The sequence below is a fragment of the Tupaia chinensis genome, unplaced genomic scaffold (genome assembly GCF_000334495.1).
Source record: "Tupaia chinensis unplaced genomic scaffold, TupChi_1.0 Scaffold000290_1, whole genome shotgun sequence".
Lineage (NCBI taxonomy): Eukaryota > Metazoa > Chordata > Mammalia > Scandentia > Tupaiidae > Tupaia > Tupaia belangeri.
In genome coordinates, this window is record NW_006159775.1 from 359,016 (window position 1) to 376,423 (window position 17,408).

At 42.7% G+C, this 17,408-nt stretch overlaps 1 protein-coding gene across 1 annotated transcript in view; it reads right to left on the bottom strand.

Annotated features, from left to right (window-relative positions):
* Positions 1 to 17,408, bottom strand: part of FHOD3 (formin homology 2 domain containing 3) — a 507,831-nt gene that overhangs the window by 324,704 nt on the left and 165,719 nt on the right. The window contains exon 5 of the mRNA XM_006150579.2: positions 9,121 to 9,226. Within this exon, the coding sequence (XP_006150641.1) occupies positions 9,121 to 9,226 (106 nt within the window). The remainder of the gene's footprint in view (positions 1 to 9,120; positions 9,227 to 17,408) is intronic.

Consider the following 17,408-nt stretch of genomic DNA (forward strand, 5'->3'; position numbering starts at 1 on the left):
GGCTGCCAGCCTCACAGCACAGACTATAGACAAGAAGGACTCAGGTGATTCAGCACTTCCAGCAAAACAGCAGCACAAAGAGCCCCCAGACCACGCCTCCATCACCCCACCCAATTCTACCCAAAGACCAGTGAGAGTGTAAGTGGAAAAGAGAAGCCCCGAGACAAGAAAAACGCTGTCCACCTAGATGCCCCAGAGACTGTAGCTGTTCCACAGGGAGCAGAGGCCAGGACCCAGCTCTCTCTCTCGGGAGATAAATACTCCCCAGCTGATCATGGGAAAGCTGGTGGGTCCACAGGATCCCTGGTCTGGACTGGCCAAAGGAGAGCCATGGACTGCCCCAGTGTGGTCCAGTGTCTGGCCCCTTTGCTGAATGGGCTGGAAGCAGAAGGGCCTAAGCACAAGTGTCGGCTGAGCTGACCCAGGTTTTTCAGGGGTGCAGGCCCAATGCAAGGCAGCAGTTGCGTGGCAGAGGGGCCACGGACTGGCCACTTGAGGACTCCAGGGGAAGCATTTTGACCACCAAGCATCAATGGCAACTGGTGAGTGGCTCAATTCCTTCTCTCCTCCAAAACAGGAAAGGCTGTGACTTTTCTGCTCTCATAGCAAAGCCCTCAGCAGTAAGGCCAGTTCTACCCAAGGGCCACATCCCTAATGGTGTGCCAAATGGGGTGTGAGAGAGGCCAGATAGAGGGTAGGCACAGCCAGGGCCAGAGGAGGCTAAGACATGGAAAACAAAGGTTTCCATACCAACAAGGGATTGGGGGAGTGGGTGATGCAGGGAATGATACACAACAAATGAGATGTCCTGCAGCTGCGAGTGGCCCAGCTTTCCCAGCCCTCCCCACCCCACACCCTCCAGGCTCTGTGTTGACCTGACCATTGAGTTTTTCAACAAAAGTCAGAAAGTCATACTTTCATGTCAAATCTCCCAGATTTTAGACATTTATAATGGTTTAATTAAAAACAGCAAACAAAAAATAAAACAGATCCAGACAGCAGAGCAGTGGTAACATACCTGGACCCACATAAGTGGGGTCCTGGGTTCATATCCTGGGACCTCTGTGGTAGGGGTCATGTATGCACATGATCCAGGTAGACTGAGATTAGGGGACTAATCCACTTAAGATATAATAGGACTTCTGCCTCCCAAGTAGCTGGGACCATAGTTCCACTGCATCTACGTTTTAAGAGAGGGGCTGAGAACTGCACCTGGCATGACACCTTGTTAGAGGTGCTGTCTCTCTCTCTCTCTCTCTCTCTCAAATAAATGTAATGTTTTTTAAAGTATTAAAAAATTTTAAAACTCAAAAAAATACTAAAAAAAAAACTACGAAAAAAATTTTAAACATACAACCATGCAAGGGAAACAAAATACCTGCAGGTTCCATTCGGCCCCATAGGCTGCCCACCTGTGCTGGTGGGAATAATTCTTACTGGGAATAGCCACTGTGGTACCAACTCAGCAAGAGAAGAGCCATTCAGCAAGGAAGAACTCCATCCTCAACTCACCTAGGGCTGGAGACACTACGTGGACACGTGTGTCCTCCACACCAAACCTTAGGAGTGTTGGGTTTAATCCCTAGTCGGAGAGGGAAAGGCCCTACAGCCAGAGGCAGGAGAGGACTTCCTCTGAGCCAGCTGGGTGGGACACAGGACCAGTGTCAGGGACATGAGGAGAGTCAAGCTGGGCCACTCAGTGGAAAATGAGGTAGCCAAAGACCTACCCTTGGTTCAGAGAGCAAGCAGCTCTCCCTGACCCCATTTCTTCACCTCAGGGCCTATTTGATGCCTGCCCGACTGTCCTCCTCTCTAGTCTGAATCCACCCCTTACTCTTCTCCTTTTCTCTGAAACACCAAAAGACAAACTTTTCAGTTTTTCTGGGATGGAAGCTGCTGGTTTAATTACCATTTGGTCAATTCACACCACTGCCTCTCCCTCTGCTACCCTAAAATCTTCTATGCTGTCTACAGTATTTCTGTTTCTGGTGATGAAGATGCCAACAAACATTATCTGACCACACCCATCTTGGTCCTCATTAAGGGGTCCCATAATAAGAATGACATTTGGATATTTTTTCCTATAGTCCCACGTAGTTAACTCTGGCTCTGGTTTTTCCAAAACCTGAAATCTTAGTTTTGTTAAATGTCAAATCTCCCAATGTTTAAATGTTGACAATTATTAAAATACTTCTTAAAACATATTATAGGGGCAAACAAAATACCTGCAGTTTTCTTTTCATAGGAAGGGTTAATCTAGGTAAATGTTCAGGTCTTACCCAGCTTTTAACATAACTTTAATAATGACTGAGGTTCTTTATGATTAATTGATATTTTGCTTTTGTGAAATGATCAAATCAAGTTTCTCCATGTAAGACCAGTCCATCAGTGGAAGAGTTTTCTTGAGATACTTCTAGAAAGGGCATCTAGTCTTACCGTTTCTCTTTATCTTTTCTCCCTCATGTATATCGTCTATGTGCAGTTTCTGAACTTAGAGGACACAAGCAATATAACTAAAATGTGCCATGCAGAGGGCCAGCTCTGTGGCCTTGTGGTGTAGGGAGCCAGATCCCACATGGCCAATCATGGTTAAATTCCGGCCATGGCAGCTTGAAAACCATGACAGGCATGTGTGCATGCATGCCCAAATCCTGACAGGATGCAGAAATGGAGAAGAAAAAAATTGTGGCATGACCACCCCTCCCCACTGAGAGGTGTTTTCTGCTCCTGTCTCTCTGTCCCTTTCTTCTGAGCATACGTGCCCTCTGGAAATTTAAAAGAAAAAAAAAATGTTGACACAGAGTACCTCACAGGGATCTGCTTCAGGGAAGGGCCATATGTTGGTTTCCTTGCTGCAACAGTAGGATCTGACATGGCACATGGCCCATAGTGAAGGCTCAGGATGTGTGCAGAAAGTCCCAGTTTCCAGCAATATACCAGTGCAGGTCCCCCTTCCATAAGAATAATGGTGAGGTACAAAATTCCACAGTAGGTTTATATTAAATACTGGCTATCCGAAAAACTTTAGATCATTAGCTATACCCATCCAAGAATAATAAGCCAGATAAATATTATTCCTACATGTTGTGCAGCTAAGACTTCTTCCCAGCAGCCTGCTCACATTTTTTGGAGAGTACTTGGCTTCACTGTAACGTAAACCTATCTTTACCTCTCAGCAGATACATCCTCGAGTAAAAGCAATGGATTCCTGGACCTAATAAAACAGAGCTGAAAGGGCTGAGTACAAAAATAAAGATAAATTAGTAGAGTTCCAAAAGCAGATGTGGGAAAGAGCCGAGTCCTCCACGTGTTCAGGTTTCCTCCAGGTCTGTGGTACATGCATGTGTTCACACAGAGTGCAGCTCCTGAAGTAACTTCACGAATGGCTTCTACAGCACTTGAACTACCAACCTACCTTCTTACTGCTTGCAGCGTCAGGGGGAGTGGGGGAAGGGATGTTTTCTTCGTGTATTTTTTTCCTTTAAAGTCATTCTCATTGTGTCATCATTCTCTTGCCGGCAGAGTAGATGGGACCACATGTATGTGCCACCAAGCCCAGTTTTTGTTTTTTTTTTTCTTAAGGTATATTAGATTGTTGGGGAAGTCATGAAATATTTTTCTGTTTTTCTATGTAAAAATGCATCCTGACTTTCCTGAAAACCTAATTTTTTCTCTCTCTCTCTCTTTTTTTTAATGCTAGAGGGCACATGTACTCACCAGAGACAGAGAGGAGAAGCATTCTCCATGGAGAATGGTCACACCATAATCCCTTCTCCATCTCTCCTGCCTTTGCGGAGTTGAGGCACACATGCACAAATACATCCTGCATGGTTCTCAAGATATTAGGTCCAGGACTCGAATAGTGTGGTAGGCCATGTGGGATCCAGCTGCCTTGTGCACCAAGCCATAGAGCTGCTTTTTAAAAGATGGTCTGACAACTACACCCAAGCCTCCCATGTGGCTTCAGCCTGCCAAGCAACACTATGCTGCATGAACTACCACGGCTAAGCCATGTATTGCAGTTTTAAAATAATGTCTTGACATAGTTTTGATGTCCTGGCTGGATGCCAGTCAGTTCTCTTTCTTCAGTGGTCCATAAAGTCCATTCCCCAAAATCACTTCCCATGCCAGCTCTCACACCTTGGGCCACTATGTACACTGGCCTTAGTCACTCCAGGGACATCCCTGTGTCCCACAGTGCACCAAAATTACTCAAAGTAGTCATTCTTCAGCCTGCTTGCCCTTCCTTGTCCCTTCCTTCCCCTGGAATCCACAGTGAACCACGTGTGCCCACAGTTTCCCTCTCTGCCTGGTGACCTCTGAGCTTCCTCTGAGTGGCCCTGTATGGAGGGCTGTGTTCTTCCTAGGAAACTAATACTGTAAATATTTTCTCCAGTTTCTATCTCAATCTTCATGTAGTCTCATCATTTGTGACTCAAGGTAATATGGTTAAAACATGGTTGGACAAATACAAAAGCGATTCCAAGGTTGTTCTTGATTGCGAATGTCTAGTGGCTGCCAGCAATGATCACAACCTAAGAAAGCCTCCACGAGAAGTTCCTCAAAGCCACGAAGGGGTGACTCAGTGTATGAGCTAGGAAAGCTGATAGCTTCCCTGTATAAAAACAAAAGAAATCTGTCATTTACATCCCTTAGAAGGTATTTTCCTGGCATAGACTTCAGTTAGATACATCAAAACGTGATGGCTGGGCACAGAGCCCTGGTTGTGCCAAGACTTGTGAGATATGGGGCAGACACACCAAGGCGCCTCCATTCTGTGGCATGCAGGACTTGTCATTCTGAATGGGAGTGAGCACTTGTTTTCTGGGTAGCACATGGGGAGCCTTCTGCTCTCCAGTAAATGGAGACCACTGAAAGCAAAATAGAAGGTAAGGCCTGTTGGCAACGATAGAAACGTGGGGCCTCCTCACATCTCAGGGAGAGCTGTATGCAGCAAGGGTCTTAACCCTGGCATTTTCTGCATGGACAGAGAAGCAGAGGTCGTTGACAGGGCTCTCTCCTGGCCCAGGGTGGGCACTGCCTTTTGAACCTTTCTGGGCTGATCATATCACTACACATTAATAAGCCATTGCAAGCTTCATGACAAACGTTCACTAAGAGAGCCTAGATAAAGTTTCCTACATCAACAACATCTCATCATTTTTTTTTTTTTTTGGTAGAAAATACAATTCTCACCGATCATCATTCAGAACCTTGGGAGACCAGTGACCTCAGCCTATCACCTGTGCAAGGATTCTTTCAGCAGCATTCAGGCCATAGGTAGAAGGGGATACCCTCATTACCTCCACCAGGCTGCTCGCTGGAAAGGGATTTCTCAGCTCTGTCCAGTTCTCTCCCTAACTCCTTCCATGTAGCTAGGACTGACAACAGGCCCAAGGCCATGTGTCCCTCTCTTGCTTCTGCCTCCATCCAGGAAGTCAAACACTCTCTTTGCCAGCTTCCTTGGAGCTATAGGTGGTCAGTGACCCAGTCCCATGTGAGGTCAGGGTAGATGCAATTCTGACATTTTTGCCTTTCTGATAAAAGGATCTGACTGCAGCTGGCAAAGCCATCCCCACACGGTTTGGGTGTAGGTGAATGGAGACACTTACATTGACGATCACGCAACAGAAATGCACATATACACGTGTAGACAAGGGTCAGAAGGAGATAGATAAATGTGCGGCTCATTTTCAGTTCTATAGAGGAGTACCTTGTGTATCAGAGATGACTTCATTTTTGGTGAAGTTAAAATGACAGATATACTTTAAACATTAACAAAGGAATACATTGTCAGTTTGGACCCAATGTTCAGAATTAGACCATTTTAGGTATATTTCCTGTTATGTGCTTCAGTTTATGAATATTCACATTATGAGTGACCTAGAAATAAACTTGAGGAAGTACTCCCACCCCGATTTCTGCAACTTGCCTGATTCTAGTGTTAGGCCAGAGTGATAGTTTTGGGTGTCCAATTGCCTGGACTAACAAATACCTAGAAACCTCATAAAACATTACATGGGGGTGGTCACAGGGGTGTTTCCAGAAGAGATTAACATGTGAGCCTGTAGGCAAGGTAGGGAAGATCTGTCCTGAGGGTGCGCAGGCATGATCCAATCAACAAGAGACTTGAAGAGATAAATACAGAAGACAACTGGTCTCTTTTGAGAGAGAATAAGATGGACATCTGGAGCCAGCAGGTGGCATGGTGGCTAAGGCACTGGATTCTCACATGATCTACCAAGGTTCAAGTCCCAGACCCTACACCTTGAAAAATCATGCCAGGTGCATGTGCGTGCTTGTGCACAAGCCCAAGAGGAGAATGGAGGGGATTGCGGTGGACTAATTATTTCCCCCTGAAGGTGTGTGTGGGGGATAATATCTCCCTTTCCCTCCCTCCCCCCACCAAAGCACACATGCTCTATGGCAAAAAAAAAAAAAAAAAAAAAAAGTCGTTGTTGTATTTGGACTCTAGGATTTACACCTGCAGCCCGAGTGCTCAAGCTTTTGGCCTCACACTGTGACTACGCCATCAACTTCCCTACCTTTGAGCCTTGGGACTTGTACTTAACCATCCTACAAAAATCCCAGGATCTCAACTTGCAGCTGTCTTATCATGAAACTTCTTAGCTGTCATAATTACACGAGCTGATTCACCCAACAAATGCCCTCTTACATATCCACACATAACCTATTGGTTCTGTCGCCCCTAAAGAACTCTGGCTAATACAAATCCAGTACCATTCCTTCCAGATTTTGGTACCAGAAATGAGATCCTTGGCTGTGTTAAGATCACAGGACAGGGGCCCTATGACTGAGTTCTGGTGGGTTTATAAGCTGAGGGAATCAAAAGAAGAGAGAAACTCATGGATGCAGACCCTGCTCTGCTCTGCTCAGAGTTCTGCCTTCCACCATTCTGGATGCCTTTGGGCTTTCCAGCCACCCAAACTGTAAGTTTTACAAATAAAGCTCTCCTTTTTAAAATAAATTCACCCAGGTTCAGTTACTTCTGTAAGTTACACAATAATAGACTGAGACAACTGATGTGAATGGAAACCTGAGGATGATAATCCAGGCCGGCACCTGAGCCTTTAGACACAGAAAGACGGCTGCACTGGTATGCAACACGGCAGGACAAGGTGTATGGTTAATTTGTCTATCATACCACAACAGCTTCCGTGGAAATGTTTAAGCTATACTAAGGACAAAAATCACACAACTCAGCAATAAGGCATCCTTTCTGATAACTCGGAATCAAGGATTTCCTACAAGCCCAGAGAAAGTCTGAAGGTGGACAAATGGAGCCAAGTCCCAGGCATTGTAGACACTGCCATGCACACCCCTTAGAGCTGTAAAATGAAAGAACAGAACCCTCCCCACCTCACATACACATCTGGCATTTATCAAAATGAATGAGAACACTGACTTGAAAATACATCTTTTTTTTTTTTTTTTTTTTAAATGAGCCCAAAGTTTTCTCCTTTGCTTTTGCCTTTTGTTGCAGTATCTCTCCGGGGTGGGGGAATGGAGGAAGACTCAAGAGTTTGGATGTGCTGGATAGCAACATGGAACATGAGGAATCATTTTAGGGCAAAACAAAACAGCTGAAATGACTGTTTCAGTTTGCCCATCTCATTCAACTCTAACCATTGACATTTGATATTAAATCACTCGTTTCGTGTATTTTCCCTTCATCCAAGGGAAAACAAAAGAGGATTTGGGTTTTTCTTCTCCTATGTGAACACCAAACATGCAGTTTGTAGGGTCACAGTCATCAATGTACACGGAGGGGACAGCAAAACCTTGGCCAGTCCCGACAAGCCCCGGGTGCCTGGGCATAGCTGCGGCCTGACGCGCTAGTGGAAGTCTCTTTACTGGGACAAAGGCTCGACCTCTTTGACTCTCAATTTTTTTCAACTGCAAAATAGAGGAAAATATTAAATTATAGGAAAATTTTCCTTTTTAAAGTCACAACTGTTATAGTGACAATTTTATATGAACCAACCTAATAATCCCTGCTCTGCCAATTCAGGGTTTATTCTTTACAAGACTAAATAAAATAACATGAAAGTACACACACACACAGAAAATAATCTACAGCTAGCTTTATGAACTGGCATAGGAATCAGGGGCTCAAACTCTGCACATCCACTGCTTTATGAGTGAAATTATGAGGCAGGTTTCAGAATCCCCCTAAAACGCAAGTTCCCAGGCCCACCTAAGCCGTATTGAAGCAGAAACAAGAGGACAAGCACCCCAGGTAATAACTCAAGTTCGGCAAAATATTTTTTCTCAAGAAATAAACCAACCTCTTGAAACCCAGGCTCTGCACAAGCCTACTTAGTATGTTCCTCACTTCACCAAATAAGAGGTCATGGGGAACCTGTGAGTAGTATACTTTTTTTTCCTTTTTTGGAGAGGTTTTTGCTATAAGGCACATGTACTTGCCAGAAAGACAGAGAGAGACAGACAGAAAGCAAGAAATCACCCTCCAGGGGGGATAGCCACACTTCAATCTCTTCTCCTCCATTTTCTTCTTGGGATCTTGGGCACACATGCACACGTGCCCGGTATGAGTTTAAGCCACTGGGTCTGGGACGCGAACTGCGGTCAGCTACATGGGAGTCCAGCGACATAGCCATTATGCTCACTGCTGGTCCCCCCCCTTTTTTTTTTTCTTAATAACCTGGAAAACTCCAGGTGAAAGATAATAAAACTAGCACAACCACCAACTAATTATTTGGAATCAATAACCCCTAGTGAAGATGTCATATTTTGACATTAAGATAGATTTTTGCTATAGGGCATGTATACTCGCCAAAGAGAGAGAAAGAAAAAAATCACCCTCCAGGGGGGATGGCCACAGCACAATCCCTTCTCCTCGTCTCTTCTGGGATTTTGGTCATACACACACACTCACACCTGGCATGAGGTTTTAAGCTGTTGAGTCCAGGACTTGAACCATGGTTGGCCATGTAGGAGTCCAGCAATGTAACCACTATGCCATCAGCTGGCCCCCCAAAAACAAATCTTTACTGAAGTTCTCAGTAGTTAAGTTCCTTAAGGTGGACTAGACCTCCCAGCAGCTGGGGCTACCACTGTGCATCAGCCATGACTTACCCCTTAAGATGTAGTTCTGATAATTCTGATCAGCCTCAGCTCCCACTTTGATCAAACACGTCAGACCTTCAGCCACTACAAATTCATGTACCAAGTCCTTGTCATCCTGGTAGGAAAGAAAAAAGAAAAACACTTCAAATACTGCCCTTGTCAATATTCCATTCCGGCTGTGCTGTTAAAACTATGCACAAGCCTTTGAAGCCAGAATTTTATAACCCATCTTCACATTGTCATTTGCCAAAGATCAGTTATTGCCTTCTGGGCAAACTAGTAAAGATAAGGCAAAGGAATATCCTGACTATAAGAAATATTTCTAGTGCTCTGTTTTTTATTTTCTGATAATTACCAGGCTTCCTCACCCCTCCTCCCCCACAGGTACCCAGGGACGGACCCTATGAAGCTTCCTGGTTCTTAACTGCAGGAAACATTTGCTTACCAAGTGGACCACCAAGTGGTCTCAAAGGACTCAAAGCCATGCTGCATTCCAGCAACAGTTTTAAGGACAGCAGTTACAACAGAGGCTTGCAAACACTCCCTGAGAACCTAAGGAAGCAGCTTCTCTAACCTCCAGCATTGTACTGCTGGCAGGCAAGCCAAGGAAGCAGGATGCAGGACCTGGAGCACTCACGCCATTCTTCAAAGCAGCTGCCTTAGTCTAGGTCAGCTTGCAGACACCTCCACAGAAGGCAGGGCATGGACAGTACCTCAGGGGTCACCTAATACAGCGGTTCTCAGAGAGAGGTCCCCTGGCTCACTTATTATCAACCTAAGACCTGCAGGGAGAACATCACCTGAAAATTTGTTAGAAACGTACATGATCTAACTCTACCCTAACCTCCTGAATTAGAAAGTCTACACAATCACCTGGAGGTGATTCTCTGGTGCTCAGATGGTCCTTACCTTGACTACTGCATGTTAGAATCTGAGGAGTTTTTAAAGGAGTAGGATGGAGGATTCTACCCAGATGGATTTAATCAGAATTTCTGGGTTCTATTAAATTCCCCACACAAACCAAAGTGCCACCTATTCAAGAATCCCTGATCTAATACTACCTTCTTTTTGTAGATAAAGACACAAAGACTCAAGAGTAGCTGGGGGGAAAAATTGGCCAAGATCACTCAATTGTATGTCACCAGACCCGAAGCCCAGTCATTTTTCTGTACTACAAAGTTCTCCAGAGTTCTACCAGAAAGATTTTCTTCCTGCCATTTTCCTCAATTGAGACTGGGAGATTCAATTGGACAGTGCCTTGTCTCAAATGCATTTAGGGTAGGGCTCAAACATTCGTCTTAAATTATCACAACAGAGCAGAAATAAAAACCTCAGTGATGTAAACAGTACAATGCTTAATGGAATAATGAAAGGTTATTCTTAGAGGAACAGTCAGCAACCATGGTTTATCTCCAAAAGAGAAAAAATAATTTAGATGAACTGGCATAATTCTCCTGTCCCTGTATAAAACCAGCCCCTTATTTTATTATTTTTTAATAGCATTTCCAATTATATGGAAGGGGGACTTGAGCTAAAGTGGGTAGGTGCAGCAGAGTCTTTCTCTGAACCAGGAAAGTGCTTGTCAGGGTTAGAGCCGACTCTAGAGAGGTTGAGTGAGCGATGCTTATGCCCTGAATGTAATGAAAGACAGCTGTGTTAACTCAGACTAAGATAATCATGGCCTTGGAAGAGAGAATATGGGACGATATCATGAGTTTTTGGAAAATTACTTTACACTCATATGTATAAAGGAAATAAAAAATAATTCTCTCTCCATCCATATCCTGTTCCACCAGCATATGTGAAAAGTGAACATTTAGATGAGCTCATGTCTAGTCAGAAAGTTTTTCCAATCATGTAACAAATGTTTATTACTTTAACTAAAACTAGATTTACACATGACTTCATGGTGAAAAAGTGAGAACAAGCTCTCAAGAAACCACTCAAGCTAATCACTAATATTAATATACCAGGGAATTGACTGTCTGGCAAAGGCACTTGGAAAAAACACTGGACAGGCGAGACAGTGTTTATAAAAATAATTCGGAACCTTAACTAAAATTTATGCACATATGTATATAAGGAACCTAGGAAAGAGAAATTGATGGCTAATAAATGTGGAGAAAATCTTCCAAACTGGCACTGTAGGAGGTTTTAAACAGATATCTTACAATATGCAGGCATTAATAAAGGATTTTTAAAACATTGGTTTCAGATTAGAATGAAATCAGAACATTAGCACTAATACGTGATTATTGCCGCATTCACAATACTTTATAATAGCTATGCATTAACCTGGGATCATTTTTCTTAATCCCTATTGGTCAAGAAATATTCAACTATAATCCAGATGACCCACGACTCTGGTTTTTCAGGCCCTTAAAATGTAGTTTCAAAAAGAACCTCCATGCCCAAAAACGTAAGTGGTGATGGAGATGCAGACCCCTGGGTATGGAAGGTGGTGATCTAAGCTCCAGACAGCTCACCGCCTGTGTAATCCAGTTAATCCCCAATGCATCGCTGCCCTGTGGCTGAGTGCTCTTTGTGTACACGTGTGTGGTCTTCAAACAGACTAAACTCCTAGTAGTAGCACCTTCTTTCCTGCCTACATAGTGCCAAAGAGGTTACTCAGAAATATTTGTTTAATAAATAATAGTAAAAGTGACAGCCCTGAGAATTCAGAGAACCCACACTGCAAAGTGAGCCTGATTAAAGGGATATGCAAGAAGATTCTAAGTGTGTGGGTTTTTTTTTTTTTTTAACTTTTCTAATTTAGAAGACTTTAAACGTGCAAAAAAGATGACAGAATAGTCAAGAGAACCCCACTGGCCCACCCACTCATACCAACCCTGTTTCATCTATCATCCTACCCTCTCCTCTGCTGTATTAATTTGAACCAAACCTCAGATGTCATATCATTTAATCCCTAGATATCCCAACAAGTACCTCCAAAATATACTCTTTTTAAAAATATACACTCATGGGACCAGCAGATGGCATGGTGGTTAAAGCACTGGATTCCACATGGCCAAATGTGGTTCGAGTCCCAGACCCAGTGGTTTGCTTTCTCACTCCCCCCACCACCATCTCTGTCTCTCTCTGGCACATGCCCTGCAGCAAATTTTAAAATAAAAAAAAATTGGATAATATTTTAAAAATGTACTCACAATAAAAACTACCATATTTTTAAAATAGATTTTTGCCACAGGGTATATGTGCTCACCAGAGAGAGAGAAAGAGAGGGAAAGTGAGAACACCCCCCACAGATGGGATAGCCATGCCACAATCCCTTCTCTTCTAGTTTCCCCTTGGGATTTTGAGCATGCACACACATGTGCCCAGCATGATTTTGAAGCCTACAGGACTGGGATTCAAACTATACTCAACCATGTGAGAATCTAGTACCTCAATCACTATACCACCAGCTGACCTCCATAAAAACTATTTTCAAGGAATTAGTGGACGGCATAATGGATATGTTGCTGGACTCCCTCATAGTTGACTGTGGTTCGAGATCCAGACCCAGTGGCTTAAACTCATGCCAGGTGCATGTGTGTACATGCACAAAATCCCAAGAGGACAATGGCAGAGAAGGGATTGCAGTGTGGCCACCACCCCACCCCCCCGAAGGTGATTTCTCTCTTTCTGTCTGTCTCTCTCTCTCTCTCTATCTCTGGTGAGCACATGCTCCTGATAGCAAAAATCTCTCAATAAATAAAAAAAATTATTTTAAAATTATTAAATGTCCAGTTAGTGACTGAATGTTCAACTTAAGAGACAATTTATTTTTGTCCCATAAATCCTGGGGTTTTTTTTTTTCAATTTGTTTTAGGTTTCAAATAAAAATCATATATGGCAATTAGTAGATATGATTCTTAAACATCTTTTAATTCATAGGGTTTCTCCTTTTATTTGCCTTAAAATTTATGTGTTAAAGAAACCAGATCACTTGCCCTGTAGAGTAGCCCATGCACTGGACTTTTGATTATGCCCCTGTGGTGTGGTTTAACAGTGCCTCAGTCCTAGGTCATTTATAAACTAGTCATTGTAAAAAGACCAGACCAGATATAGGGTTGATTCTTGCTAGCGTGATCACATTATCAAGATTTCCATCAGGAGGCATGTACTATTGTCCTGGGTCATTTATAAACTAGTCACTGTATAGAGGCATGACCAGATACAGGGTTGACTAGTTGACTTGACCACATTATCAGCATTTCCAACAGGAGGCAGGTACTAGTTGGTTGTAGGTCATATCTGTCAGGTCAGCAGCTCTTGGTGATGAATATGCAGATCTATTCATTCATTAGCAGCTGCAAAATGGTGGTACTTTAAATCCTATTCCTTCTCACTTATTAGTGAGATAATTCCTACATGCTAAACTTCATTCAACTACTGTTGATTAACCCAAAGTTTATATATGAAAAGACAGGATAAAGGTAAGATTCTAAACCTACCCATTTTCAAAATAATGAGTTCACTAGCATTTTCACATAATGATCTAGTTCACTAGCATCTTTTACCTATTCATTTTGCTAATCCACTGTCACTTTCTAATGTCATTACAAACTTATCAATTCAAACTTATTTAATGTATTTTAATCCATTGCAATTATCTTCCTTATTGATGCTTATTGTCCCATTATTGGCTAACTACTGGGAGACCCTTCAATTTGCTCTGAGTTCTTTTGCCATATTTCCAGTAGTGTTTGATAGCTTCCTTATTCTCTGTGTAACTATTTATTATATTTCCTATTTTGGACTTGGAATCAGCCACTTGTTCAATCTCATTGCTAGTGGTGCTTTTTTGCTAATAAATTGTTTGCTATTTCTAGTTCTTTTTAATAAACAGAGATAGAGATATGCTTATTTTCTTATTTAAAATAATACACACCATGAGTTCATTTTGATATTCCTAATTCAGTAATACAGATTTAACTTATGAATCCTAATTTTTAAAAACTCTAAGAATGACAGACATACAACCATACACACACACACACAACGTCTCAGGAGATTCCAATATAATCATTCCAATGTAATTATTGTAAAGAGGTAGTTCATGGTTCTTTTTGTTCTTAAAGTATATCCTATGATAGGGACACAAACTGCAAAGTTTTATAATCACTTGGAATAGCTCCCCCCTGTGGGTTCTGCCGCCACTTAGATATTCAATCACATATTTTAAAAAAAAGTCAAAGCTGAACAGTGGAGGCAAGAGGCAGGCTAAGAGACTAAATGATGTTGGGCAAGGAGTGGCACAAGACTCTACTACAACTGCAGTCAAGGATCTCAGTCCAAGGAGGGGATGTCATGGAGGGTCAAGAGTTTTGCTGTTTGGCTAAGTAAAGGAAGACACAGGGAGACACACCAGAGGGGAGCATTGGGACAATCAATTAGTTTGCCCAGCATTTACTGAATTAGAAACAAGACAGATGGAAGACACAGACATCTGACAGAAGACTACTCCATTCACCCACATCATTTATTTCCTGTTTAAGTGGTACCAGATAATATACTAGGCACCAAAGATCCCACAAGGAAATCTAGGAAGTTCTTAAAATACTTGACTCAGGCAAATGCTCTGTAGTAGCTTAAGTTCTGTACTAGAAGTAGACACAGGATACTTTAAAGGTATTTGGAGAGACTCTGACTAGGGTGAAGTTTCATTTAAAGAGAGGATTCCGGACAGGAGGTGCTACCCGGAGGAAAACTAAGAGGCACAAAAGGGGATGTGGGTAGGAAAACATCCTGGGATAGAAGCTACAGGTCCAGTGGAAAAGTTGCACAAGAAAATGGGCATGTATTACCCTTGAAATACAACTGCTTGTGGAACTCAGGATGTAGCCAAGGACAGAGAGGTGGGCAGCAGAGGTCAGACCAAAAAGGGCTTCAATGTTATATTGCGAAATTCAGAAGGCAACGTGGAACCAGCCAGAGAGTAACCCAAAAGGCAATTTAGACCCAGCAAGAGAGTGACTCCTTCTGTGAGAAGTTAAGAGTGGACTGAATTGGGGAAGACCAAACACAGCCAGCACATGGACAGCTGGTGCAGTTTTTCAGTTGAGAAAAGGATGGACCTGAACCAAGACATTTCTGAGATATACAGCAGGGCAGAGCAGTGGGTCACCAGGTTCAAACCCATGGCTGTTGCAAGAAGATAAAGGTAGATTTGTCTTCAAAATTGTCAACAGAGAGAAAGGACTCTGTCCTGGGAAAAAAGATGAGGGCAGGGACCAGCAGTTAGCATAATGGCTATGTCGCTGGACTCCCATGTAGTCGACTTCAGTTCGCATCCCAGACCCGGTAGCTTAAAACTCACACCGGGCACATGTGCGTGCGTGCCCAAGATCCCGAGAGGAGAATGGAGGAGAAGGGACTGTGGTGTGACCATCCCTTTCTGATTTCTCACTGTGCGCTCGTTTGTGGGAGCGCGCGTCCCCCTTAAAAAAAAAAAAAAAAAAAAAAAAAAAAAAGATGAGGGCATAAGTGAACAAGTTCAGAGAAGGATGAGAATGTGCAGATAGGATGGATATTTGGCTTACTTTCGGCCTATTCTCTCTTAGAGGTAGAAACCCACTCTAACTATTAATAAAACATTCATGGACCAAAAAGAGCTTTTGAGGATGTAGATATGACAGTAAATGGAGGGACAGTCAGGTGGTATAGAGGTTAAGGTGGCTAGATCCCACATGGCCTACGGTGCAGTTCCAGCCCCCTGACCTAGTGACTTGAAAGACACACCAGGCCCTTGTGCATGCGTGCCCAAATTCCTGAAAGAAAAATAGAGGAGATGGCATTGCAGTGTGGACGTCCCCTAAGGAGTGCTTTGTCTCTCTACCCCACACACACGGCTCTCTTTATCTAGAGAGCACACATGCCTATAGCAAAAAGACAGAGACAGGAACTGGAGAAAAATGGAATATACCTAGAGTGCAAAATTATAATTGAAAGGAGTGAACCTGGACAATGCAAGTACAATGCAAAGGTCATCTCCCCACTATCCATTCTCCTGACCCTGCCCTCTGTAGTCTCATGTGAGGGATCATCTTGGAGCTTGTATGCATACCTGTCCTAGCCCTCTTCACTAGGCTGGTGACCTCCTCATGGTAAGGACAGAGGGAGGAATTAGGAGGAAGAATGTGAGAAGGAGACTTGTACATGTGCATGAGGGGACAAGTCCACAACAGCATAGTTTACAATAGCAAAACACTGGAAAAATAACCAAACCATCTGTCAATAGAAGAATGAGTAAGAACGTGCTTCATTCATACAACATGATTCTCAGTTGGAATTGAATCAGTCATGCCTATATCTACCCCACTCAATAAGTAAGCTGAAGTACAATACATATAACATGACAACATATTACAAAGGGACTTCAGAAAGTTCATAGAAAAATGGAATTAAAGTACAAATTATTCTGGTACAAAAATATTTTGAAGTCCATACATAATTTCTTATGATACAGTTTTCATAGACTTTATGAAGACACTCTCACATAAAAAGTTAATACAAAAAAGTCACATCATGGGTAAATATTTACCATAAGGATGGAAACACATATTTATGTGATTAACACTGAATTTGACAGCAATAGAGAAGGAAACAGGGTAGGTATGCAAAGGGGATGGTTGGTTTTGGGCAGAACACTGGTCTTCAATTATCTATCATAGGATTTTCTTTTAAAAAAAGAATTAACATGAAAAAAATGTTATGATTTGATAAAGTTGACTTTTTTATGTTTGAAATATTTCATAAAATAAGAATACTATCGGGAACCGGCAGTTAGCATAATGGCTATGTCACTGGACTCCCATGTAGTCGACCGTGGTTTGCGTCCAGGACCTGGTGGTTTAGAACTCACGTCGGGCACGTGTGCATGCATACCCAAGATCCCGAGAGGAGAATGGAGAAGGGATTGCGGCGTGACATCCCCCCTGGGGGGTGATTTCTCGCTTTCTGTCTCTATGTCTCTGTCTGTCTGTCTGGTGAGCACACACGCCCTATAGTGAAAAAAAAACTCTCCAAAAAAATAAATAAATAAAAATAATATGAATACTATCAAGGAATTTGAGCAGCTGTTCCCAAAAAAAGATGATCAATCCTATTAAAAGATGGGAGAATGAGTTGAAAAAAAAAAAGAAAAACACTAAGGATGGCATACAAATAGCTAAAAGGCATATGAAAACATGCTCAACATCCCTCATTTAAGGGAAACGCAGATCAAAACAATGAGATACCACCTAACCCCAGTCAGAATGACTAAGATTAAAAAAAAAAAAAAAAAGGAAGGT